Source organism: Ornithorhynchus anatinus, chromosome 2, assembly GCF_004115215.2.
Source record: "Ornithorhynchus anatinus isolate Pmale09 chromosome 2, mOrnAna1.pri.v4, whole genome shotgun sequence".
NCBI lineage: Eukaryota > Metazoa > Chordata > Mammalia > Monotremata > Ornithorhynchidae > Ornithorhynchus > Ornithorhynchus anatinus.
The window spans coordinates 48271246-48299159 of NC_041729.1; the positions used below are offsets into that span (position 1 = coordinate 48271246).

At 44.4% G+C, this 27914-nt stretch overlaps 1 protein-coding gene across 3 annotated transcripts in view; it reads right to left on the minus strand.

Annotated features, from left to right (window-relative positions):
- The window catches only part of XYLT1 (xylosyltransferase 1), a 140422-nt gene that overhangs the window by 45757 nt on the left and 66751 nt on the right, over window positions 1-27914 (minus strand). For all 3 annotated transcript variants that reach the window (XM_039911110.1, XM_039911109.1, XM_039911108.1), the window contains exon 5: window positions 5514-5594. In XM_039911110.1, the coding sequence (XP_039767044.1) occupies window positions 5514-5594 (81 nt within the window). The remainder of the gene's footprint in view (window positions 1-5513; window positions 5595-27914) is intronic.

Here is a 27914-nt window from a genome sequence, read left to right on the forward strand (position 1 = left end):
TTCACTTCTCTGTGCCTCAGTAACCTCATCTGTAAAGTGGAGATTGAGTGTGAGCCCCATTGTGGAACAGGGACCGTGTACAACCTCATTAACTTGTATTTACCCCAGCACTCAGAACGGTGCTTGGAACATAGTAAGCTCTTAACAAGTACCATTATTAGTATCATCATTATCAATCCACCCTGCATTTTCTCCAAACCCAGATCAGCTATTTCCTAATCACATCCACTGCACATCCCAGAACAGCAATCATGGAGAAGGCGCAGCATTAAGCGGTAATTAAGCTAAAACAGCCAGAAGTAGCATCTCCAAGTCGGTCATGAGGAATACCATTTTCAAATGTGTCTGCCTGGTGAAAAAATGAGTACGTCCCTGTTGCAAATGAAATACGAGTCCAGTAACCATCAGACGAGCTTTCCGGGGGCAATAAATAGGCCTTTGTGTGCAGAACTCTTCAGGGCGTCTCTAAATTAACTGAAACCCACTGCTGTGTAAGATTTCAATTTCAAAAAATCATTAAAGAAAAACCAGAGCCCCTCAGATGGTGCAGAAATGTGGATGGTTCTAAGCACTTAAATAAGAGGTTAAAAATATGACCGACTAGGATAATAAGTGGGTTTTTACGACTTAAGAAACCGTGATGCTTGAATGCAATCACACAACAGCCGCGACGGGGCAGTTGTTTGCAGGCTTTACCCACCAGGTCCTGGGCCTCCTGTCGCTTCTGCTTCCCAGTGGCAGACGGTAATAGCTCTTCAGGAACTGATATTTCCCTACACCTCTGGGCTCTAGAGAGGACTTAGGATCGTCTTCACCCAGCTAAGGCAGTTTCAAAATGGTTTTTGAAAAGTTAGGGCCTATCAGACATTGGAAGAAATCACCGGGGAAGGGAAGCCGGAAGGGTGATCGAAAACCTGTACTTCAGAGCCAGATAAGCTGGGTTAGTACACAGAAGAGGATGATCATGCATTTTTCACCTCCATGAGGGCAGAACAAAAGGAAATGGATTATAACCGGGCTGAAGCAGACCGATTTTAGGTCAGAGCTAGTGAAGAACTGTCTCATCTTAGGGATTGTGGATTCCAGGAACAGGTTATTAAGGGAAGTTGTAGAGATGTTCTCCCTGGAGAGGTTTAAGGCCCCACAGTGTTGCGGGCAGGGAATATGTCTGTTTCAGGTGTACTGTACTCTCCTAAGTGCTTAGTACAGCGCCTGGCACATAGTAAGCACTTTACAAATATCATTAAAAAAATCTGAAGCTGACACCTGCGAAAGCCTTGTTTCTATTGGGAGTCAGAGCCTGTTTTCAAAGCTTGGGTTTAGCCAGACGAAAGCAGTTGCAGAGAGGCAGTTGCTTGTCTATTGATTCATGAAGGTGGCTTCAGGGGTTCTAATTATGCAAAATAATTTTCAATGCATTTGCTTACTTATTTTGAGGCAAAGAGGAGAAACATTTAACAAAACACACCCCTCGTTTAATTACTGGAACAGTCAGGGCCAATTTGCTAGCTGTTAAAATGTTAGATAGCCTCTGTGCTTGCAGCCAAAATTGGGCACTAAATACTCTCCACAGTAACAGAAGGTCATTGCCGCGATTATCAACTGCGGGAAATTAAAAAATGAGAAAGGAATAAATTTGAGCCATATTGTGGGTTTGTTCTCGTCCTCTGCACCCTCTCCTTTGACACGAGCCCACGGAGGGATTTCACTTCATTACGATGCTACGGGATTCCTTGCTTTCCACATCCTCCCTTGCCGAGAATCAAAAGGCCGGAGTTGATGGTGAGGCCAGTCGGGATCCGCCAGCCTTCTGATCATGAATGTCCCCAGTGGGCAGAGCTCAGAAGGATCCCTTTCCATTCTGGAATATCTCCTCCTTTCAAGTTGTTGCTGAGGGCTTTTATCCCTTGCCATCAGAGGGCTGGAATGAAACACCTACCAGCTCCAGCTGTTTGCTTTACTCATTTCTAGTTTGGTTCACTCAGAGAACTCTCCTCGCTTCCTTCCCTTATCTAGGTGAGGCCTGTGACATCCTCCGGCGGTGGTCACAAATGACAAATGAAACACCCGTCCCCACCCCGGCCTGCCGCTGACAACCATCACCTCTCGAGTCGCTCCGACTAAAAAGGGCTCGAGTGTTTAGCTGTTCGGCAGATGCGTTCGGCAAGCGCCGCCGCTAATAAACAGAAGAGCTGCACTCAGAGGGAAGGACGGATGGCTTATTAGCCCATTTTACTATTAAATGAATACCAAATTAGGATGTTTAATTGGTCTAAATGATCTGAGGCCCTGCTGCGTCTGGCAGCTTAGACCCTGCTTTCTGGGTGAGTGTCGGAATGGATTCATTATTTTGGGAAGTGAGGTTCTGCGTTATCGAGAATGCGAGGCCACTAGGAAGGCGAACAAAGCACTTGATTTTGCTGCGACTTTTTTTCCCCCCCAACTCTATTCCAGTTCAACCTCACTTCTCTGCTGTGCCTGCCAACTAGAGCGTAGCCTGTCCATCAAACCTCAGAGCCACTCTTGCCCACCTGAGAACATCAAGGGCGGGAGCAGAAGCAAGCTCTTACCTGGGGTCCTCATTTCCTCCTGGCAGGGATATTTTTGTACCAGGCACAATGCAATTCCTGCATACACAAAACTACTTTAAATGATAATGTCAGGGCAGATTTAATCTAGCTCAGAGCAGCCGAGAGCATTTCTCCAACACTATAACTTGGGTTTTCGGTTTGTTTTTTTTTTTAAATCGCCAAGCCGACAGGTGCTTGTGAAGCCATAGGTGGCAGGGAGGCTCAGATGTCTGTCTACCTAGAACTCTAGAGCAGGGCTCACTCTGTCCCCTGCCCACATCCTGGCCCGGAGCCTTTTTATAAAGAAGTGGGGGGAGGTCATTCCTATGGTGGGAGTGGATTTTGTGAAGTAGGGGAAGAGCAGGTCCGGAGAGCCTTTACAAGGAAACCCGTTTCTAAACCGGTCCTGCTGTAGGGCAGAGAAGAAGCATGACCTCGTGGAAAGAGCGTGTGCCTGGGAATAAGAGGACCTGGATTCTAATTTTGGCACCCCCTCTTGCCTGGTGTGTGACCTTGAGCAAGTCATTTCACTTCCTCTGTGTCTCAGTTACCTCATTAATAAAATAGGGATTAAGACTTGTGAGACTTGTGGGACAGGGACTGTAACCGATCTGGTTAAGTTGTATCTATAAGAGCAATCATAACAGTGATATTTGTTCAGTGCTTCCTATGTAGCAGGCACTGTACTAATCAGTGGGACAGATACAAGATAATCAGGTCCCACACGGGGCTCTCAGTCCAAATCAGAGCTAAAACAGATACCGAATCCACATTTTACAGTTGACGTAAATGAGGCACAGAGAAGCGAAGTGACTTGCTCAAGGTCACACAGCAGACCAGTGGTGGAGCTGGGATTAGAACACAGGTCTTATGACTTCCAAGTCCATGCTCTTTCCACTAAGCCATACTGCTTCTCTGCCCTACCACTTAGTACGGTGCTTAGCTTATAGCAAGCACTTAAATATAATTACTATTGTTATTTTGGGACGGGACTGCAACTCCCAGGATTAGCTCAGGTGGGGTGAGGAGGGTGGTGGACTGACAGAGACAGTTTCTGTGGTACTCCTCTCAACTACATACTCGGGCTCTTTCCTGCCTCAGGTTTCTCTTGTTTGGGGCAGAATCCTGTTCATTGAACACGTATTGAAAACTTGCGTGAAGGGACCCCTTCCTTTAACTACTGTATCCTTGTTCTTATTTCCCATGGCCGCTCCAAACCTCCCCTCCCACAGTGTTGCCCCTCGGCAGCTCACACCATCCCCTCTCCCCTTCCCATCCCAACAGTCCCAACTACGTGTGGCCTGTGGAACCTCCCCTCCACTGTGGTCAACCCCACTTGGTAGCAACCTGTTCCTGACCCAGTTATTGCTGTTCCTCACCAACAAAACCCCGGCTCTCTCCAGATGGCACAGCCTCCCCTGCCACTCTCTCCGGAGGGGGACTTACCTTCTCCCACTCCCCAAGACTCACTGAGAAAGGGGGAGGAGTTGGCTTCCTTCTTGTGATCCAATGCCGTGTTCACACCATCCCACGCCCCATCCCTCTCTTTCCCTTCCTTTAAAACCCATATCATTTGATTCTAGTGCCCACTCCAATTACTAGTCCTTTTGATCCCTTTCTCACATTCCTTCTCTCTTAGCCCCTACATTTATCTTTGAGAATTTCAAAAACGACATGGATGTTCCTGATGACCTTCCTGCTGTCTGCTTCCTCTCCCTCCTCAACTCTCTGACCTCCTGCTCCACCTACCTTACCCACTCATCAACTGGGCCACACACTCGATCTCGTCATCTCTAGCCACTATACAGTTTCCAATCTCACCGATTCTGAAATTCTATCTCTGACCACAACCTTCTGACCTGCTTTCCCACCCTGCGACTCAATCCTAAAAACTATCCTGTGCCCCTACAGAGATCCCTGAACTCTTAACCACTGACCCCCTCCAATTTTTCAGTCATCATGTCCCATTTGGTCCCCATCCTAACTTTTCTCTTGATGCACAAATTCACAACCTCAATTTGCCTTCTCTACTGAACTGAACTCCCCTGCTTCTCTGTCCCTCTGATGATCTTGTACCACTAGAGAAACATCAATCCTGGAGAAACCTCACAGTACCTTTCCTCTGCTCCTGCGCATGAGCCACAGAGAGCTGATGGAGGAAATACAGACAAAAGACTGATTTTATCTATCTCAAGTGCATGGGAAAGTACAATACAAGAGTTGGGAGATGGGGTCCCTGCCCTAAAAGAGATTACAGTCTTCAAGGGGCTGGCAAACATTAAAATAGATTAGACTTGAAGAATGTCAGCGATGGAGCAGGACACCCTCTGGCAGGAACTGGAGCCAAGGTGGTCTGTTATGGACCTGACAAGGAGGCATCAATGGAGGTGAACTGAGGTGAGGAGCCATTATAGGAGCTGATGAGAAAGGCAGTCTTTAAGACATCTTGGCCTTCCCACTCCCTCACTCACTCTCCTTGCTAAGGGCAGAATTTTTGCTTCTGAAGGCCAAAGAAAGCAACAGGCAGCTTTTCATTTCAATCCCCCCAAGCTGAAAACTCCTCTCAGGGTCACACCTGGAGAGTTTCCAGTACTTTAGCAGTCTCGACTTCAGGAGGGGAGAGTCTAGGAGAGGCCTACCCATTCCATTCCCAGCTTGGACAGTGGCTAGTGAGTGGAAGGCAATCTGCTACAAGTCAAAACTCACCCGCACTGGGCAGCGGCGGCAAGAGAGAGACTCGAGGGCAGAGAGTGTTTACTGCTCAGAGGTGGCAATGGTAAACCGCTTCCATATTTTTACCAAGAAAACTCTATGGATACACTGCCAGGACGATTGCAGATGGAAGTGGAGCATTCTGGGAGAGATGTGTCCACGGCGTAGCTATGGATCGGGCACGACTCGACAGCATAAGACAAGACAAACTGAAAATGAGGAAGATGGTACCTTGCATTGTCTCGGCCGTGTGATTTCAGGAAGTTCATCTCTCGGTATCGGGAGAGAAAAGCTACCAACTGGTCATTTGTCCTGTGGAAACAAATCATAGACATAGTCAATAATCTTCCAGAGAGAGAGGGATTGTTCAGGGTCTCTGTATCTTACTGTAGCTTTCCATCTTCTTCTTTGGAAGGAAAGACCCAGTTGCCAAAAAAACTCCAGCTGGGTGATCGAGGAAGATGACCAACCCTTGGAGTGTGGAGTTCTACTGACTGGGAAAATTAAAAAGTGAAAAATGATTGGAGGAAGAGGAAATACTGTAGTATTATCAATACCAGGGCCAACTGTGAGCCAAACACCGTACTAGGTGCTTGAGGAAATAAAAATGTGTTGCCTGGACCTTGAAGAGCTCATAGTCTCTGTGGGAAACAGTGGACACCAAATGGCCCTGGATCGCAAGGTCAGTTTGGAAGCAGTGTGGCCTAGTGGAAAGAGCACAGTCCTGGGAGTAGAGGATCCCCACCACTGTTTTTTTCCAAGGCACTTGTCAAATGCTTATTATGTGCCAGGCACTGTACTAAGCACTGGGCTGTATACACAAGGTAATCAGGTTGGACCACAGTCCATGTCCCACATGGGATTCATAGTCTTAATTCCCATTTTACTCTGAGGCACAGAGAAGTCAAGTGACTTGTCCCAGGTCACCTAGTTGGACTCTGGACTCAGCCCCACCCTCAATCAATCAATCAACAGTATTGATTGAGCTCTTACTCTGTGCAGAACACTGGATTAAGAGCCTGGGAGAGTGCGCTAGGGCTAGCAGACATGATCCCTGCCCTTATGGTTATACAATCTAGCTGGGGAGACAAACCCTAAAATAAAGCTCAGCTTGGCCCAGGCTGAAGTCAAATCAAGCTCTAGATGAAGTCAATTGATCAGTCACTGGTATTGAGTGCTTCCTATGTGCACAACTCCCTACTAAGCTTGGGAGAGTGCAGTACGATAGTTAACAGACATGATCCCTACCCCCAGGGTGCTTACAATCTACGGAAGACTGTAATGGTAAGTGCCTGGCAGTCATATAACTCTATTCTTAATTTCTAGGAGACTTTGATGCCCTGCCTTTTTACCTCAGAGCCCTGACTCCATTAATAAGCAGCGACTGAAGGCAGCTGAGCAATTATAAGAAAGCCATCTTCAGCCGATTCCCAACATTCAAGCAATCATGATTTCACAGAAAGATTATCGGAACACCTTGGCAACGGTAGCGAGGGCAAGAATCACAAATATGTCCTGGTAGAAAGGGCGGTCTCGATAAACAGACGGGTTTCAAGAATAAAAGTGATTTGGAAATATTTGGCCCTTATACATCGCTTCAAATCAAGTTAAAGAACTTCGCTGGATAAAACAACTCATCAAAGCTGCCTGGTCAGTGGAGCCCATAACTGCCCTTATTCAAATCATATACATCTTTTCCTTTTAGTGGCTTTATTTACCAACTCTCACCATTTGAGGGAACAGTTCATTATTGTTCAGATGAATAAAGAACAAGTTTCCTCCTGAATGAGTCTCCAACAGTTGGAATATCTGCCTATCAACCAGGCTAAATGGAGCCCGAGACTTTCCTTCTCTGTTCACTCATGTGAGCTCTAAGGCCCTCCAGGGTCAGCGTCCGCATCTCAATTTAGCAGCCCCAGAAAACCGCTTTCTGTAGAGTTAAGGCGCGCAGTTTTTCACATTTGCCGCTTCGGTGGCTCCCCACCTCGCCAGGATGAATAGGCATTTAGCAAATTTACTTAGCGAGGCTTCCACATGAGATCTCCTCAATGGACAACATCTTAGGGCGAGCCGCTCGGCAGAAAGCTGGCCTGCAAAGACGCTCTTCAAAGCACCGTAAAGTTTGGAGGGTTGAGGACTTTCATCGCCTTGATGTGTATGGCAAAGGAGCCCCCTCTCTCTCCCTCGACCCCCAGACAAACAGCTAGCCCATCTTGGCAAGACCCCATTCTCCAGTGCAATTTCAGCTTTCACTAGCCCTTTTCTAAAGAGAGATAAAAGCAGGCTGCCGCCCAAGGTTTTCCATTGTTGTTGCTTTTCAACTCCAGTCGATAATTGCCTGCATAATATTTAGCTCTCTCCAGATAATTAACAGCTTGAGATAGGTTGACATGTTCCCCGAGAACGCACACACAAATGAATCGGCAGCCTTAGGGCAGGCTCTGATACACTCTTATTAAAAATACCCAGGGAGGAGAATCTTGAATCTTGGGGAGGTGGCGGGTGACAGGAAGGAAAGGAGAAGTGGGGGGAGGGCACTTCTTTCATTCTCTGCACCACGGTTTCCCTTTCCACCCCCTTCAGTGGGAATAGCCAGGAGCCAGAGGGCCAGGTGGACAAAGGTTTTAAGGAGCTGCGTGGGAACCTGAAGGTCCCATTCGCCTGAAGTCATTTGCACAAAGTTCCTTCCTCCTGCAGAGAAGTTTCCTGTAGTTACTTCCAGCTTAGCTAGCGGAAATACCGCTAGTATTCTAGGAGTGCTAATGGCACTGTGTCTAGCTAAGTTGCTGGCCCACATCAATTTTGCTGTTGCCTCTAGCATGGGTGGGCATTTTCAGCCCACCTCTAGCAAGACAGAAGCCAGCTGGTCCCCCAGGAAGGACAGCCTGATCATGGAAATCAGGTGGGATTCCTGGCTTTTAAATGTATTCCTTCTTCTTTCTCTCCCTCTTTCGTGCCTATTTAAAAGCCCTTTCTTCGGTTAAGTGTCTTGAGTTTTAAGGAGTAAGTAAACATTATTTTCCCATTTCACTCAGATGTGTCAACTGAAACAAATTATCATGGCATAGTAGAAAGGGTAGAGGACCAGGATTCAGGAGACCCAACTTCTAGTCCTGACTCCACCACTTGCCTACTGAGTGACCTCGGACAAATGACTTTACTTCTCTGTCTCCGTTATCTCATCTGTAAAGGGGATAAAATACCCTTCCTCCCTCCCTCAGACTGTGAATCCCGTGTGAGGCAGAGACTGTGACCAATTTTTTTATATCTATCCCAGCACATAGATTAGTGTTTGGCACATAGTAAGTGCTTAGCAAGTACTATCCTTAATCTTCTTTTATAAATAATACTGTAAAAAAATAAAGTGAGGAAGGAGACCAATAATAATCACATATGAGTAGTGGCAGTAAGGGCAGAGTGATTTTGTTTTTCTGCCACTAATAATATATGATTATTATTGGTCTCCTCCCCTCTTCACTCCATTTTTTACAGTATTATTTATAAGAAAAATAAGCACTGTAAGCACTTAACAAATACCAGTTATTATTATTATTTATTTACTGAGCACAGTAACCAGTGCTTGGAAAGGTTCAATACAACTGAGTTGGTGTTCATGATCCGAGCCCACAGGGAGTTTACAGTCTACAGGGCGGAGACAGATATTGAAATAGATTAGGGATGGTGAAATAGTAGAGTATAAGAATAGTTCCATAAGTACTGTGGGCCTAGGGTGAGTATCCAAGAGCTTAAGGGGTACACAGTCAAGTGAAGAACCTCTGGAACAGACTAAAGCAGACAGGTTGCTCAGACAGATGGGAAGAAATGTCCAAACAGAGAGATGGCAGAACTTTTTGTTAAGGTATTTGCTAAGCGCTTACTAAGTAATAATGATAATTATGATATTTGTTAAGTGCTTACTGTGTTCCAGGCACTACTCTAAGTGCTGGGGTAGATACAAGCTAATCAGGTTGGACACAGTTCCTGTCCCTTTTGGGACTCACAGTCTTAATCCCTATTTTTTTTTTTTTACAAATGAGGAACCTTGAGGCACAGAGAAGCTACGTGACTTGTCCAAGTTCACACAGCAGACAAAAGGGGGAGCTGGGATTAGAACCCAGGTCTTCTGACTCCCAGGCCCATGCTCTATCTATTAGGCCACAGTGCTTCTCATTATATTGTATCTGGACTCCTTCAGGCAAAGGGCTCAGTATCCTTCCCCTCAAAAAGCATTTGCGATGAACTGAGGCCAAGGCCAAGGAGAGCCAAAAGGCATTTAAACTGAGGCTGAAGTGAGTGATTGTGTCCAACAACTGAGGGAGGCCAAGAGGAAATTACTGAACAACCTCCATATCTCACTGCGCTCGAGGCGGTTGAGTCCAGCCGGTAACCATCTGTTCCCCAGTAGAGCTGAGATTTCCAGCCTGGGCTGATGTCACATTCCACTCAAGGAGCTCGGCTCCAGTGGATGAGATGAGCTAGGCTAAATGCAGCAGTATGAGAAACAGGGAGGTCTAGTAGAAAGAGCATGGGTAGGTAGGAAGGGAGGAGGTGATTGAGTTCCTTAAATCCATTGGTAAGGAGTTTCTGTTTGGTGAGGAGGTGGATGGACAAGCACTGGAGGATTCTGAGGAATGGGGAAAGAAGGTCTGAACTTCTTTTTAGCAAATTAATCCTTGCAGCAGAGTGTAGTATGGACTGGAGTGAGAACAGACAGGAAGCAGGGAGGTCAGCAAAAAGGCGAATATTGGTGTCCAGGCGAGATACCAGCACTGTAGTTCTATTTTCCATATTATTTGTCAGAAAATACTCCAGCTCATTATCAAAGTACTCTTACCCAACCTCATTTCTCGTACAGATCATTCTTTGAGGTGGCGTCAGTGCTGTGAATTCATAAGCATCTCTTCTTTGCAACAGTTTTATCCCCTGACCTTGCTTATTTACTTTTGAGGAAAAAAGCTCTCGGGAAAACTCCAAAAGACAATGAGACAAGGAATGCTAAAACAGACAGGAACAACCTTAGCATCTGTGGATTCACCTATGGGCCAGAGGGCAGGAGGAGGAAACAGAAGGTGTGATGCAAAAGCAGTTGCTTAGGTCACCTTTCACCACCCCTTGTTTAAAATTGCACATCCGCACGGAGATGGTGGAGGGATGCTTGAAATGAATCTGACTGGATCTCACGGTGGAAAAAAAAAAAGTCCTAGTCGAGAGCTGGGAAATTCCAGCAGGAATAAAAGGAAACAAGAGAAGCTAATTAATGATCAATACATCCAGGGAAAGAATAGATGCGGGGAGGTGAGGGTCACAGTTACAAAGTTCCTTTCAGGACCACACACACATTAAATTCCGAACAAGGCTGAAGACCCGGGACAAAGGGAAGGAGAACTAAAGAGAGACGATGGGAAATAAATGGGAAGATGACAGCTGAGTGTATTCAAACCACCCTACTGAGAAAGGAGTAACTCCAGATTTGGATGTATGGTGAATAAATTGCAGGCAGTAGTTTCATGGAAAACAAGGAAGCTATTTGTTTAATTCTTCCAATGTCAGAATACTTGGCCTCTTACAGGACCAGGCAAGGTACAAGTGGGATACTGAGAGGCTGCATTTACTCATGTGTAGTTAAGCACTGACTGTGAAGCTATGCCAACCCTCCTGGATGAGAGACAGTCAGATTTTAACAAGCACAGAGTAGACTTTGTACCATTCTTCACGCATCACACTTCATAAAGCCAAATGAGAAAAGAAGGATGAATAAATAGAGTTCAGCCTTGATCACAAAACCCCGTCCTCTTTAAGTAGAACGGTTATACTTCATTTCTCTGTTGATGAAAACGAAGCGCAGAATTACAAAATGCACAGCATTTCACGAGTAACTGCAAAATCATTTCCCGACACCTTGCCGTGTTGGTGGATTTCTTAAAATAGAATCCTTTTTTGTTCTCTTAAGGACAGTGTGAGGGATAGGAACATGTGTTTGGCTGTCTTGAAAATGCTTACAGTACTTTGAGAGGCTCTAAAAAGCACATTCAAAGCATTTAGAATTTAGGTGAGGAGGGACCATGAACTACCCCTAAATGGGGAAGTGTAACAGCTGTAGAGGCAGTAATAGCATTTATTAAGTGATCATCGTATGCGGAGCACCATTCTAAACACTAGGAAAGAATACACAGGTGGGAATTAGACATGATCCCAGGCCCTCAGGAGAAAGAACACACAGATGGGAATTAGATATATTATCCCAGGCCCTCAGGAGACTATTGAAAGAGATGGTGCTCAATAAACACCAGGGTTTGATTGACTACCCATAGCACTTATCTATATAATCTTTACCACCTACCATATTTTTTATAACCTATTACTTGCCCTTCCCGCTAATTTATTTTCATATCTCTCTCCTCAACTGGACTGCAAGCTCAGTGAAGGCAGGGATGATGTTTTCTAGAGCATTCTCCCAAACACTATGTAAAGTGTACTGCAAGCGGGAAGTGTTCAGAAAATACTATGATTGACTGATGGGATTCAAAAGGCTTTGAGTTGCTGGCTGACATCTAAATCCACATATATCTGGAAATGGCATTCCTTCTTATACATTGCCTAGGATACTGAACATTTGCAAATTACCCAGCTAAGCAAAACCTGAAAATACCAAATTTACTCCTATATTTACCTCACTTTTTGCATAATTTTGCAACTCCAAAACAGGGGAGGAGATTCTAGGCAGGGTCATATAAGAATAAAGTCTAAGGATACGGTGAGCAGAAGAGAAAAGATAAGGGAAGGAGAGGAAAAGGAACAGAAGGGTAAAGATAGGAGACTACATCTCTTACTTCTTTTGCAATCTCCCAAAGGCTGCATAAAATAGACACTTTATGAATTAATTCCCCCTCTCCTCCTCTTCCTAGAGTTCACAGTCTCAGTGACAAGACTACCTTCCTGGCTTGAGCCTGCTGTGTTAGCCCATTCTAAGCTTTCTCTTCTTCCTTTTCTGGCACATACCACTATCACTGTTTATGAAAATAATCTTATATTCTCTCATAAACTGTGAGGAGGGGAGCTGAGGGGATAAATTATGTGTCAGAAGGAATTATGGTACTTCATCCAAATATTTAGACCACAACCCCACTAACTACCATTTGCCTGAATTGTTCATCTAGTATAAGCTAAATGAGCATATTCAGATGAAATTGATTAATCAATGATATTTACTGAGCACTTACTGTGTGCAGAGCACGGTACTAAATGTTTGGGAGCGTACAATATAACTGGTAGACACGTTCGCTGCCCTCAAGGAGTGTAGTCTAGAGGAATGATTAACCCATTTAGCAACTTGGGAACATAATCTCATCCATCATCTCTTGTCACTGTACCATCTCGAGTCTCACCAACTCTGGAATCCCTCTCTCTGACCACAACCTTCTCACCTGCCTCCTCTCGCACAAATCTGTACTGTTCACCCCCAGAGACCTCCAATCTTTTGACCCCATCCAATTTTCTCAAGTCATCTTTGCCCCATTTAATCTTCATACCCAAATTATCTTCCCTTGATGACCAAATTGACACCCTCAACACCACCCTCTTTCCTGAACTCAACTCCCTCCCTCTCCTATCCCTTAACTGATTGCATACCACTAACCTATGGCCCTAGATCAACTCCAGAGTTTGCTTCCTTTGCTCCTGTGCACGAGCTGCACAACCCTGCTGGCGGAATCCAGAAATCAGGCCAACCTCGTTCACTTCAAGTTCATCTTTACCTGTTTTAACTCTGCCCCGCAACATTATTTCTCCCATCCTTATTGACTCCCATGCCCATTGCCCTTACCGGTTGTTTCGGACATTTAATTGCTTGCTGAAACTCCCTCTCCCCCCACCTCCCCCATCTCTTGTTGCTAATGACCTGGCCACATACTTTATTGAGAAAACTTATTTTGCTAATAAGATGTACATCACCTTGATTCTATTTATTGCTATTTTTGTTTGTCCGTCTCCCCCGATTAGACTGTAAGCCCATCAAAGGGCAGGGACTGTCTCTATCTGTTACCGATTTGTACATTCCAAGTGCTTAGTACAGTGCTCTGCACATAGTAAGCGCTCAATACTACTGAATGAATGAAAGAATGAAAAAACTGAAACCATCAGACGCGATTGCCCTAAAATCTCCCCGCTCCTTTCCAGTCTGTCCTTCCTCCTGCCCCTTTTTCAACTCACCCACCCTTCCCAGCAGTATCTCTAGAGGCGATCTCCTGCTCTCTCTCAAAATCCACCCTCTCAATCTGTGTCTCTGACCCCATCCCATTGTACCATATCAAAGCACTTGCTTCTTTCCTCCCTGACCACCATCTTCGACTGTTCGCTTTCAGGGGCTTTTTCCCCACTGTGTTCAAATATACTCATGTTTCCCTATCCTAAAAAAACTCCGCCTTGACCCCATGGCTCCTTCCAGTTATTGTCCCATCTCCCTCCTACCATTCTTCTCCAAACCCCTTGAGCACGTTGTCTACACCCGCTGCTTCCACTTCCTCTCCGATTCTCCACTTGACCCGCTCCGATCTGGCTTCCTTTCCCTGCACTCCACCGAAACTGCCCTCTCAAAGGTCACAAATGATCTCCTTGTCAAATCCAATGGCCTTTGCTCCATCCTAAGCCTCCTCGACATCTCAGTTGTCTTCAACGCTGTGGACCACTCCTTCTCCTGGAAACATTATCAAACCTTAGCATCACTGACACTTTCTTGTCCAGGTCTGACACTGTCTTCTCCAGTTCTCCCCTTCTTTTCTCCATCTACACCCACTCCCTTGGACTACTCATTTGTTCCCATGGCTTCAACTATCATCTCTATGCAGACGATTCCCAAATCTACAGCTCCAGCCCTGATCTCTCTCCTTATCTGCAGTCTCGCTTTTTCTCTTGCCTTCAGGTCATCTCTACTTGGATGTCCCAGCAACGCTTCAAACTTAACATGTTCACAACAGAACTTATCTTCCTACCCAAACCCAGCCAGCCCCTTGATTTTCCCATCGCCGTAGACAGCACCACCATCCTCCCTGTCTGACAAGCTTGTAATCTAGGCATCATCCTCGACTCATCTGTGTCACTCAACCCACATATCCAGTCTGTCACCAAATCCTGTCAGTTCGACCTTCACAACATCACTAAAATCTGCCCTTTCTTCTCTATCCAAATTTCTATACTATTCCAAGCATTCGTCCTATCTCACCTTAGCAACTGCATCAGCCTTCTTACAGACCTCCCTGCCTCATTCATTCAATAGTATTTATTGAGTGCTTACTATATGCAGAGCACTGTACTAAGCGCTTGGAATGTACAAATCGGTAACAGACAGAGACAGTCCCTGCCTCTTGACGGGCTTACAGTCTGCCTCCTATCTCTCCCCACCCCAGTCAATATTCTATAATGCTGCCCAGAGCATTCTTCTACAAAAACATTCAGCCCACGTTCTCCATTCCTCAAGAACCTCCAGTGGTTGCCCATCCACCTCATTATTAAACAAAAATCCCTTTCTATTGACTTTAAAGAACTCAATCACCTTGCCCCCTTCTACCTTATCTCCCTGATTTCCTACTACAACTCAGCCTGCACACTTCACTCCTCTAATACCAACCTATTCTCTGTACCTCGATATCGTGAAGCACGTTTCTGACCTCTCACTCATATTCTACCTGTGGCCTGGACGGCCCTCTCTGTTCATATCTGACAATCACTCTCCCCACATTCAAGGCCTCACTGAAGGCTCATCTCCCCCAGAGGCCTTCCCTGACTAGGCCTCTACTGTCTCTTCTCCCACTCCCTTCTGCATCAATCTTGCACTTGGATTTGCACCATTTATTCACCCCTCCCTCAGCCCCACAGTATTTATGTTCATATCCCCTTTTAGATTCTAAGCTTGTTATAGCAGGGAATGTGTCTGCCAACTCTGTTGTATATACTTTTCCGAGTGCTTCGTTCAGTGCTCTGCACACAGGGCTCCACTAATACGATCGAGTGATTGATCGATAAAGTATATGTACAGGCTGGTCTAAGATGTAGCTTGCTTTCATTGCAGGCTTTGGAAGATGCAGCTAATTCTAACAGATCACAAGTTGCAAGAAAGGAATTTGGGCTCAAGAGAGAAACTGCTGCATTCCTTGCGTTTACATGTTACTGAGAGTAAAGAGGGCTGGACTCTAGTGCTTTCATTGTGAAAGACCCTTAATACAATGTCACAAAATGCCTTCAAGTATATGCCCGATGGATCAACATTTGATAAAAATAACAACCCATGGATCTACAAACTATTTGTTGTGGGATTGTGTAGCTGAAATTAAATTTTCAGATCCAAAGTTAATAATTTTTCCCTCAAAGTAGTTGGATTTACTGTTGCTTCAGAAATCATTGCTAGAAAGAACATTTTCTTTTCTATTTTTTTTCCCCCAGAGTCAAAGAAGTCACTGCAGTACTAGCAACATAAGCATTGGGCTGGAACTCTGAAGCGGTGAAAAGTCTGTAGATAACCTGTCAAGCTATGTTTTGCCCCAGGAAACTCTGGGGATGGAGAATGGCAAGAATGGAAAATAATCTGGATTGGGAACTGAGTTTCCAAAGAGAAAAGATGATATTAAGAAGATTGATTCTCCTGTATATGTGTGTGTGTGTGTGTGTGTGTACATATATATATATATATCTATATAGAAATATATGTCCACTAAGTCAGAGGAAATTCCAGGCCTTCTTATCTTTCTGGTCCTGATGACTTGTGGGGAACAGTCGCCACAACTCTAAGCACTGGATCTAGAGAAACTTGCTAGTAACTGAAGGGACATAGGGGAAATCAAGATTCTAAGTCTGGATAAGAGGTTCTGTTCCTTGTATCAAGAACATATGAGAGGCAGTTTGGCCTAGTGGGTAGAGCATGGGCCTGGGGGTCAGAAGGTCATGGGTTCTAATCCCTGCTCTGCTACTTATTATCATCATGGTATTTGTTAAGCACTATGTGCCATGCACTGTTCTAAGCAATGGGGTAGCTACAAGGTAAGCAGGTTGTCCCACGTGGGGCTCATGGACGTTATTCCCATTTTCCAGATGAGGTAACTGAGGCACAGAGAAGTTAAGTGACTTGCCCAAGGTCAAACAGCTGATAGGGGTGGAGCTGGGATTAAAACCCACATCCTCTGACTCCCAAGCCCATGCTCTTTCCACTAAGCCACGTTATCTGCTGTGTGACCTTAGGCAAGTCAATTCACTTCTCTGTGACTCAGTTATCCCATTTGGAAAATGGGGATTGAGACTGTGAGCCCCATGTGGGACAGGGACTGTGTGCAATCCGATTTGCTTGTATCCATTCCAGTGCTTAGGATAGTGCCTGGCACATAGTAAGCGCTTAATAAATACCATAATTATTATTATATAGACCTAGTGTCTTTACAACTGGTAGAGTTCCTTCTCAAACTGGCAGTCTGCCATTAAGGTGGGTGGCCTTCTAATGGCTCAGACACAGAAATATTAAATACACACATATACACAAATGCCAAGTATATAAATGCCTTCGTGAAAGAGGTAGCTTGAAGGGATAAAAAAAGATAATTATTGTAAGTGCCAAGCACTGTGCGAAATGCTGGAGTAGATATGAAACTATCAGACACAGTTCCAATTCCACGTGGGGCTCAGAGTCTGAGGGAAGATACGAAACTATCAGACACAGTTCCAATTCCACATGGGGTTCAAAGTCTGAGGGAAGATAATATCTTCCAACATGATACATGATATCGAGGTACAGTGAATAGGTTGGTATCAGAGGAGTGACGTGTGCAGGCTGAGTTGAAGTAGGAAATCTGGGAGTTAAGGTAGGAGGGGGCAAGGTGATTGAGTTCTTTAAAGTCAATAGTAAGGAATTTCTGTTTGATAATGAGGTGGACGGACATTGTTATAATGATGATAATAATAATAATAGTTGTAGTATTTTCTAAGTGCTTACTATGCACCTAGCACTGTATGAAATGATGGGGTAAATGCAAGATAATCAGGTCCCACATGGGGCTCACAGCTGAAGAAGGTGAGAACAGATATTCAAAGGGTATTTAATCCCCATTTTGCAGATGAGGGAACTGAGGCACAGAGAAATGAATTGCCCAAGATCATGCAGTTACATGGTGGAGGAGATATTAGAAACCAGGTCCTCTGACTCTCAGACCCATGCTCTTTCCACTAGGTCACATTGCTTCTTCAATCAGGGAACTGATAATTAGTTGGGGAATTTTTGTTGGAGGAGTTGGGATTCCAGGAGGATTTGGAAGGTAGAAAAGGCTGAGATCTGATGGATTTAGTGGAGAAGGGAGTTCTGGCCCAAGGGACGACGTGAGCAAGGGGTTGGAGGTGAGTCAGAGCAGAGAGGGGGTTACCGGAGCTGGACTGGGGACGAGTGAAGAGGAGAGCTGATAAATCAAGTGGAGAGAACAGACGAAGAGTCTTAAAGTTTTCAAAGTTTCAAATGTCAAGCCTTAGAGAAGAGGTGGGGACCACGTCCCTACTCTAGCCAACTCTAAGTACCCAAGTGTAACTCAAAATACCACATCTATAGGATTGCTGCCAGGGTAAGTGAACAAGTGGGATTCCAACTATCTCCCCATGCAGGATGGCAGCCAAGATGCTGCCAGGTGCATTTGAAATGTAAATGCTTCAGCGGTTTGCCAACTGCACAGACACAAGTTCAAAGCTCCAGTGGAAGGGTTCGTCCCCTAACTGGAGATATCGGTCAGCCGTTTTTGGAGCCTATGGAAACAATTCCTATCTCGTTTGTAAAAAAACCGAATATTTGTTTAGGTGCATTTCTGCCTCATGAAACCATGAAATAATTTGGGCAAATAGTAAAAAAGAATACCATTCTACCAACTAATGACTATATTTATTCAAAACTTCTCATCTGATGCTGCTCTGGCCCATTATTCATTCATTCATTCATTCATTCAATAGTATTTATTGAGCGCTTACTATGTGCAGAGAACTGTACAAAGCACTTGGAATATACAATTCGGCAACAGATAGAGACGAGCCATGCCCAGTGACGGGCTTACAGTATTAAAAATTACAGTAGTGACGCTATATCCTTCTAGGTATGCACCTTGGGAATCTCAAAGCATATGATGATTAGCCTTAATATCACAGTGTGAGTCTGAGATGAAGGTGAGATCTTAAGGAACTGTGGCAATCAAAATTGCAGGGTTCTGTATAGCTGTTCGGTGAAGGTGACAGCACTAATCTCACTAACAGGTAGTAATTCTATTGAGCATCCTCAGAGGGAATGGCAGTGTATAGACACAGGCATAAGTCCTAAACAACTTTCTCCCACCAAACATCACACCACCACCAGCAGGTGAATTGGAAACACGCGACTGCATGTAGGGTGAAACTCAGGAGGCGGGTGCCATCATTCACGTCCCACGCTATTTTCCCTCGATTGTACTTAAGTACTTCTGGGTCACCTAAGGCCTTGGGTACTCATTCCCCTCCAACACTCCGGAGCTCTTCTGTACATGTTTTTAAACTCTGTCCCTTCTCTTTACATGCAATTTATTTTAGTGTCTGTCTCTGCGACACTGTAAGCAACATGAGGGAAGGGATCATGCCTATCGACTTTACTGTACGCTCATATGTACTAGAATGTTCTGCCCACAGTAAGTACTCGATAAACACTCTTGTTTGAGAAACGGAATACCACAGGAGAGTGGAACATGATATTTAAAGAGACAATCACTGAAACTTGGCGTAATTACTTGAGCTGCAATTTAAATATCCACTAGGCAGGAAATGACATTTATTTTTAAGTTTTATTTTACCCAGTAAAAGTTCACTTTATTCTAAGTCGTAGCTTGATAGCAAAGTAGCTAGATGTTCAGAACATTATAATTCTTATCTATTTAGCTTTTCACAGGGGCTTTTCATAGCAACATATCAATGAGCTCAAATGACAAATTCATGTCAAAGGTGAAATGAGTAAGAATTCCAAACTACAAATGGTAATAGTCTCCACTACTCAAACACTAGACTTTTCTTTAAATCTCAGTTTACCAGCTTTACCATCAGAACCAGATAAACAAATAAACCTACCGGCCATTATTAATACCACAATGTAAACGCATGATGCCTGACAGAGGGTGGTTAAAATTGTAAAGGAATTTAAGGTTTCCAAGCAATCCTGTATAGGAGTGTCTGGTAAAAGCTGCATAAAAAGACCCATATCCGCCTGCTAAGAGGAACTGTTGCCACCTAATATTTCTCCATTTTCCCTCAATTTTCAAAAATGGGCCACACTTAATGCTGCAGCATGGCCCGATAGAGCTTTTCCACAATGTGCCTTAGGGAGCCGAGAGGGAATTTCAGGAGTTCACATGGAGGTTCTCAGAGCCAGAAAATGGTGCTGGATGGGGAGGGAGGGCCCAAGGAATGGGATGAGGAAGGCCAGGATGGGAGAGGACGGAGCCTTAAGACGCACCAGAAAGGTATTTGGGGAGGGGAAGAGGGAAAACCTTGATGTCACTGGGGAAGGGCTAATGTCAGGAAAGATACTCGAAGTGGAGAGAAGGTGGAGCAAGGAAACTCAGACATAAGCATGGTATAAGGTCAAATGATAGAACAAGACCGGGAGAAAGTCAGGAAGGAGATGATAAATTAAGACACTTCACAGGGAATGAAACAAACAACCCTGGAGTTGAAGAGCCCAGAAACCCATTTGTCTACCCCAGACAGGATTTTTCCACATTTTCGCTAATAATGTCACTGAGATCTTGGCTGCCCAACAAGGCCATTGACCAGACAGTTGCCATGCAAACAGGATTTACAGAGATGAATAGAAAAATGTGACATTCAAGTTCATTTGGCTTCCTCCATCGTAAAGCATACAACTAGCAATTATACTATTCTATATTTTCCACGAGTCTATGCTCATCGAAGAATCCACTGTTCTCCTCCCCCCCCCCCCAATTAATGCCACAACCAGTAGCGAAATAACAGTGGAACGGATGGCAGGAGAACCTGAAAAGATTTCTGAAGCAGGTAAAAGGAAATAAGTCTCACAGAGTCAAGTCAGTGTATATAAAGCACTTCACTAGTTCCAACAATTCCAGTCACTTCTAATAAACTTTCAACTGGGGTTAAGGCTCTCATCAGCCACTTTTCCTGAGAGCTGCGGTAGAGAGGAAGCTACATGCATGGAGTGGTGCTTTCTGGCTTAAAACTTAGTTGGGCAGATTGAAGAGATCAGTGAGTCTAAGTCTTCAGTGTTTTAACCTTTTCTCTTAAGATGGCATGGGGTGAGTTAAGTGTGAATTTTGCAGCTAATGAGCCTTGGCTGTTCATGGAGATCTAACAAAGAAAATATATTTTAACATTCTGGGCTGGGAGGAAGAGAGAAATGGGGAAACCTCTAGGCTTTCTGTGGGGGAGGGGAAGCCACTATTGCATTTCCCACTTCTAAATCCCAAAGATGGGGTTCGGCTCCCACTCCCTTCTGTGGTGCCTTGACTTGCTTCCTCTTTTCATTCCTGCTCCCAGCCCCACAGCAATTATGTACATAGCAGTAATTTATTTATTTAAGGTCCGTCTCCCCCTCTAGACTGTAAGCTCATTGTAGGCAGGGAATAGGCCTGATTCAGTACGGTGCTCTGCACACAGTAAGAACTCAATAAATATGATTGAATGAATGAATGAAAGAACCCAAAATGGAAAAACTCAATAAATATGATTGAATGAATGAATGAAAGAACCCAAAATGGAAAAATTACCCACGCTGGGTCCACTCTTCTCTTAGACCTGATGCAGTAAGCTCACTGTGGGCAGGGAATGTGTCCATTTATCATTAAAGTTCACTCTCCCAAGCGCTTATATCAGTGCTCTGCACAGTAAGTGCTCAATAAATTCGATGAAATATCGATCAGGAAATCTGAAGCCTTCACATTTCTACACATGTCATTTGGGGGTGAGGCCCCACTATGCCAAAATGCAGAATACTGCTTCCAGTTTTGGTCCCCTTTTTAAATGACAAAAAAGGTCTGAACACATCTTCGAGAGGTATAAAGAGGGTCATGCCAAATGTTTCTTGTATAGAAGGTATATATATATGTAGAAGGAGTAGTTCAAAAAAGGAGATCTTCCTTCAGGCAGCTTTGTACTTGAAAATAATTTAGGGCTCGGCTCCCTTGGGTTGGGGGCCTTCTCAACCTGTCCCCATTCAAGTTTGAAATGGACTTTTTAGAGTTGAGTGCGGCCTCTGGAGATGCAGGCTGGGAGTATCCAAAGTCTACCACACTTCAGACAGGCAACCGGCCTTTTCTGAATACCTGATATCATAGCACCCTCTTGGATGCTTGGGACAGATGATAGAGACTAGACCTGGTCCCTGCTCTCCAGGAGGCTATTCCACTTCATCCAAAAAGCTACCATGCAGGTCCAAGCACCTGTAATATCCCCTGTCATCATATGCGACAGCCTCCTCACCCTACTCCCTGACTCCAGTCCCACCCCTTTCCAGTCCACAGTTCACTCTGCTGCACGTAACATTTTCCTAAAAAATGGTTTTACTCATGTCTCTCCCCCTTCAAAAACCTCCAGAATTGCCCATTCATTTCTTTATCACACAGAAGCACCTCACGATAGGCTTTTAATTCACTCAACCAGTTCTCTCCCCCTACTTATCCTCACTCCTCTCCCACTACAACCTAGCCCACACACTTTTCTTCCCTAATTCCAACCTTCTCACTTTGTTCCCTTCTCATATCTCTTACCATCAACCCCTCGCTTACCATTCTCCCTCCTGCCTGATCACCCTCACCCATTCATGTTATACATACCACTATTCTCTCTCCATCTTGAAAACTCAACTAAAATCATATCTCCCCCCAGTAATCCTTTCCCGATTAAACTCTCATCTCATCTCTCCCTGCTCCCCACATTTTATCTCCCTACTGGGTCACCTATGCACTAAGCACTATCAATTAATTGAATGCTATACACTGGTCTCTAGAGCTCCTGGGAGTTGGAGTTTATCCCAAAGTGCTCCTCTTTCAATATAGGTTAGTATGTACCGGCAAACAACCACTGGAGATAACAGAGACGATTCCAACACCATTAGAAATACTTCTGGGGAGAAGCTTAGCTTTAACTTGTTTCCCACTTCATGTATCTAAATCCATTTTTGCGGGCTGAACAGAGGACAATTAGTTATCATTTCCACTGGGTAAAAGACATTGGTGCAAAAGGCTTGATCTAATAATGGCCTAAGACCCTGAATGTGAGATCAATATTTGTTGCTTCAGAAAAAACATTTCTGTGCCCATAATAAAAAAGTGCTGTCATTTTTATCAACTAGCTGGCAGGTTCAAGGCGCAAACCCTGACTCACAATCTTGGAGACTTATTGAGTCAAATTATGCAAGTTCTCTGCCCCCTTTGTCTCCCCATTTTTCCAGAGAGCAGTAATGTCTTGTTTGGAAAGTCTCTCTTGTGCGAAAAGGGCCCCATTTCCAAATTCCAATAAAGCACTGGAGAACTGAATCTCCGAATCGTGCGTCTTGTCATTTTTCAGGGGTGGACACTGAATTGGGATTGGAGTAGTTTTATCCAAAGGGCTTCAGATATGTGCCATTCCACACTCTGACCCTGAAAACCTGGAATCAAGAATTGAGAGAAGACCATGCAAATATGTGTGACAGGGGTTAAGAACAGGGAACTAAAGGAGAGCAGGTTTATAAGGCAAGGAGAGCTACAGTATTTTCATTTTTGAAACCTCAATGCACATTGGCTAGTTCGAAAAAGCACCGTAGCAAATTCCAACGGATACACAGAATAGGTTATATTCAAAACTGTACACTACAACTCATGTAGTATGTTATTATTAGAAGGTAAATATTTTGCCGTTTGAATAGCTAAGTGTACTGGAGCACTAAAACACATTATGCAATTTTATGTTTTAAAAAAAATCCTTGAGCTTTTCATAAGTTCAGTGATTAACACTTTCAAGATACTAAAGTTTCATTTATTTGGGCTCAGTACATGTTGGATCGGTTAAGCAATCATGCACAATTTTCCTGTAGGTATTCCATTTTTGCCTGATTTTGACTTATCAATTTGATTTGAGCCTTTTTAAACTCATTCATATCATTTTTTGTAGCTTCTTTCCACACCCCATTCTCCCACCATGGCTTTTCACTTTTCCAGAATGAGTTAAGAATAGAAAAACCCAGCTCTTCCTATTCTCTAAGCCTTCTTAAAATTTATCCAACAGGACTTTCCCAGTGAATTCTTCTCACCCCAAGTCATATCAACTTAAATACCCTCTTCAGAAAGACTGGGTCTTTGTGACCAGCTAGTTCATCTTCTAATCACTAATCACCTCCATAACCTCTTTTGAGAAAGGGGCTTTTATACAAATAGTACTCCCTGCCCCCTACTCACGTAAAACTCAATTAAGAGATTCGATTGTACTGTGATGAAGCAGGATTGCCAGGCTCCCATAAGACACCCAATTGGAGTGTTTTGGAAATAATCCCCATATCTACCTTCAGTCAACCTTGGGCTGTGGTTCTGTGCAAAGTTATGAAATGTGGTGGAGGAAAATCTCTCTGCGAAATAGACACCAATAACCTAATTTGCCAACTTGGGTATATTTTGGTTTCTTTTTTGTTTTCAAACCCTCACAGTAAGCAATTACTGGGTCAGAATGACGGTCTATCCTCTCCAGTATTTTGCCTCTAAGAGTTGATTAAAAAGATCTTTGAAGAAATGAGTGAGTTTGGGCAAGCCACTTAACTATTCTGTGAGCCAGTGTCCTCAATCTGTCAAATGGGGGCAAGATACTTGCCCTTTTTCCCTCTTAGATTGTGAGTCCCTTGTGGCCTTGGGCCTGATCTGGTTATCTTACCCCATCACTAAGTACAGTGTGCTTAGTACAGAGCAAATGCTTAATTGGGTCAGTTTATTCTCCAGTTCATCCATAACTAATTATTATTATCCACCCACTTGTTTAGAGTTAAAACTGTGGATAGAGCACGGGCATAGGAATCATGGGTTCTAATCCTAGCTCTGTCACTTGCCTGCTGTGTGACCTTGGTAAGTCACTTCATTTCTCTGCGCCTCAGTTATCTCCTCTGTAAAATGGGGATTGAGACTGTGAGACTGAGATAGTGACTGTGGACAGGGACTGTGTCCAACCACATTTGTTTGTATAATAATAATAATGACGATGGCATTTGTTAGCACTTACTATGTGCCAAGCACTGTCCAAGTGTTTAGTACAGTGCCTGGCACACAGTAAACACATAAATACCATAGTAATAATGATTATATTATAGTATATCATTATTAATAAAAAACATTCTTAATTTTTTCTCCTGTAACACTCCAGGTCCAGTCCTGCTGGGCAAGAGAGTCATAGAAGACTCTGAGAGGCAATCAGCAGCAATGCCCATGGAAACAGGGCTGAATCGTGTCATAAAACCAGCAAAGTCACACTTTTGCCCAAAGCTAAAATCTGGGGTCTCGCCTGACCTAACCCAAATTCCTTAAATGTTAATTGGAGCACGGACTATGTCAGTAGAGATGCTACCATCTAAAAGTGGGCATGTTCCCTTTAAATAGCCAAGTGCCAGCTCCTTGGGAGCAGGAATCATGCCTACTATTTCTTCTGTGCTCTCCCAACTGCTTAATAAAGTGCTCTCTGCATAGTAAGTGCTCCACGGAAACCCTTGGTTGACTAAGTGGGCTCAGCTGTGAAAGCAGTCATGCAAGTTAAATAGACATTTAAATATACTTGCTGAATGAGACAAAGCTTGAACAAATGGGAATATTTAAGCCTTCATTTATTATTATTATTACATTTGTTAAGCACTAAAGATGTGTCACACAGTGTTCTAATCAATCAATGGGATTTATTGAGTGCTTATGTGCAGAACACTGTACTAAGCAATTGGGAGAGTACACAACAACTGAATTAGCATACAAATTCCCTGCCCATAATGACCTAACAGTCTAGAGGGGTAGACAAACATTAATATAAGTAGTTTATAATATATAATTTGAAGATATGTACATAATAATAATAATAATGTTGGTATTTGTTAAGCGCTTACTATGTGCAGAGCACTGTTCTAAGCGCTGGGGCAGATACAGGGTAATCAGGTTGTCCCACGTGAGGCTCACAGTCTTCATCCCCATTTTACAGATGTGGTAGCTGAGGCACCGAGAAGTGAAGTGACTTGCCCACAGTCACACAGCTGACAAGTGGCAGAGCCGGCATGCGAACCCGTGACTTCTGACTCCCAAGCCCGGGCTCTTTCCACTGAGCCACGCTGCTTCTCTGAATAAGTGGTTTGGGAGTAGCGGTGTGAATATCAAACGTCCAAAGGTCAATGATCCGAGGGCATAGATGACGCAGGAGGGAGAGAGAGCCGGGGAAAAGAAGGCTTAATCAGGGAAGGCCTCTTGGAGGAGATACAACCTCAACAGTGTTTTGGAAGTGGAGAGAGCGGCGATCCGGCATATACGGAGGAAGAGGGTGTTCCTCGGGGAGGATGTGGGAAAGGGATCGGTGGTGAGATACAGGAGAGCAGGGCACATTGAGGAAGCTGGTGCTAGGAGAGAGGAGTGTGCACTCCGGGCTGTAGTAAGAGATTAGTGAGGTGAGGTAGGATGGGGCGAGCTGACGGACTGCTTGAGGGAGGAAGGTAAGGAGATTCTGTTTGATATGGAGGTGAATGGGGAAACACTGGAGGTTCTTGAGGAGTATGGAGACGTGGACTTAAGCTTTTTGGTTGATAAATGATCCGTGCAGCAGAGTGAAGGAAGGAATGGAGTGGGGAGAGGTAGGAGGCCAGGAGATCAGTGAGGAGGCAGATGCGGTAGTCATGATGGGCTGGGATAGGTGCTTGGATCGGCAGGGTAACAGTTTGAAGGGAGAGGAAAGGGAAGATCTTAGCAATCCTGTGAAGGTCAAACTTACTGGATGAGCACTGAGGTAAATACAAGGTCAAAACGGCGGATACGGTTCTTATCCTACATGGGGCTCACAGTCTAAGTATCAATCAATCTGTGATATTTATTGAACATCCATCGCCAAATCAAAAACTCCTCACTAAAAGCTTTAAAGAATAATAATGTTATAATGTTGGTATTTGTTAAGCGCTTATTATGTGCCGAGCACTGTTCTAAGCGCTGGGGTAGACACGGGAATCAGGATGTCCCACGTGGGGCTCACAGTCTTAATCCCCCTTTTACAGATGAGGTAACTGAGGCACAGAGAAGTTAAGTGACTTGCCCACAGTCACACAGCTGACAAGTGGCAGAGCTGGGATTCAAACTCATGACCTCTGACTCCAAAGCCCGTGCTCTTTCCACTGAGCCACGCTGCAATCACCTTGTGCCTTCCTACCTCACCACTCTCCTGCTACAACCCAACCTGCACACTTTGCTCCTCTAATGTTAACCTTCTCTTCCATCTCGTCTATCTCGCCGCTGACCCCTCACCCACTTCCTGCTTCTGGCCTGGAACGCCCTCCCTCCTCAAATCCGACAGAATGCTCTCCCCGGCTTGGAAGCCTTATTGAAGGTATATCTCCCCCCTCCAAGTGGCCTTCCCTGACTAAGCTCCCCCTTTCCTCTTCTCCTACTCCCTTCTGTGTTCCCCTGATTTGCTTCCTTTATTCATCACCCCCTCCCAGACCTTCAGCACTTATGTACATATCTGTAATTTATATTTATATCTGTCTCCCCGCCCCATGTTACAGGCTCATTGTGGGCAGGGAAAGTGTCTGTTTATTGGTACTCTCCCAATCGCTTAGTACAGTGCTCTGCACACAGTTAGCGCTCAATGAATTGAATCAAGTAGAATACACTGTATGCAGAGCACTGTATTAAGCACTTGGGAAAGTACAGAGTTGGTAGAAGAGTTCTCTGCCCACACAGTGCTTACAGTCTAATAGTCTTCTTCCCAATTCCTCCTTGTCTATCTAGTCAGGCAGAGGGTTACCAGCAGCAGAAATGGGCAAGGGAGGAGTTGGAGCGCATTACGAGATTGGATGAAGGGAGAGGGTTAGAAAGGAAGGGACAGAGAGAGTGCTAACTGGGAAAGAGATTGTAAAACGCCTCAAAGGCAGGGTTCATGTCTACCAAACGCTATTGAATTGTATTACCCCAGGCACCGGTAGGGTTCTGATCACAATCAATGCTCAATAACTATTGATCGCTTGACTAGTGAGGTGCTGAGCTGGTCTAGCCTGGTGTCAGGTTCCTGGTGTCAGAGAGGAAAGGAGAGAAAATATGCCACGGCAGAGTAGTTTATCTGAACAAGGATTGTTCTGGGACAGTCATGCCTGATAATGGCCTTTGCTTCTACAATTGTTCTTTTTCAAAAGGAGAACCTTCTAAGGCAGTAGAATTCATGATAATACGAGCTCTTCTTCCAAATGCACCCATCTTTATCCATGAAATACCACTCCCCCAAATTGCCCTGATCATTTAAAGTTACAGTGCATTACCTCTAAGCAACATGGATAAATGGGACTATTTACCTGTGAGTGTCCAGAGAATGCTTGGTTTAAAAGTTACTGGTTAGAAACTTCCCCAGAGAAGTAAACTTTTAAACAAAGATTGA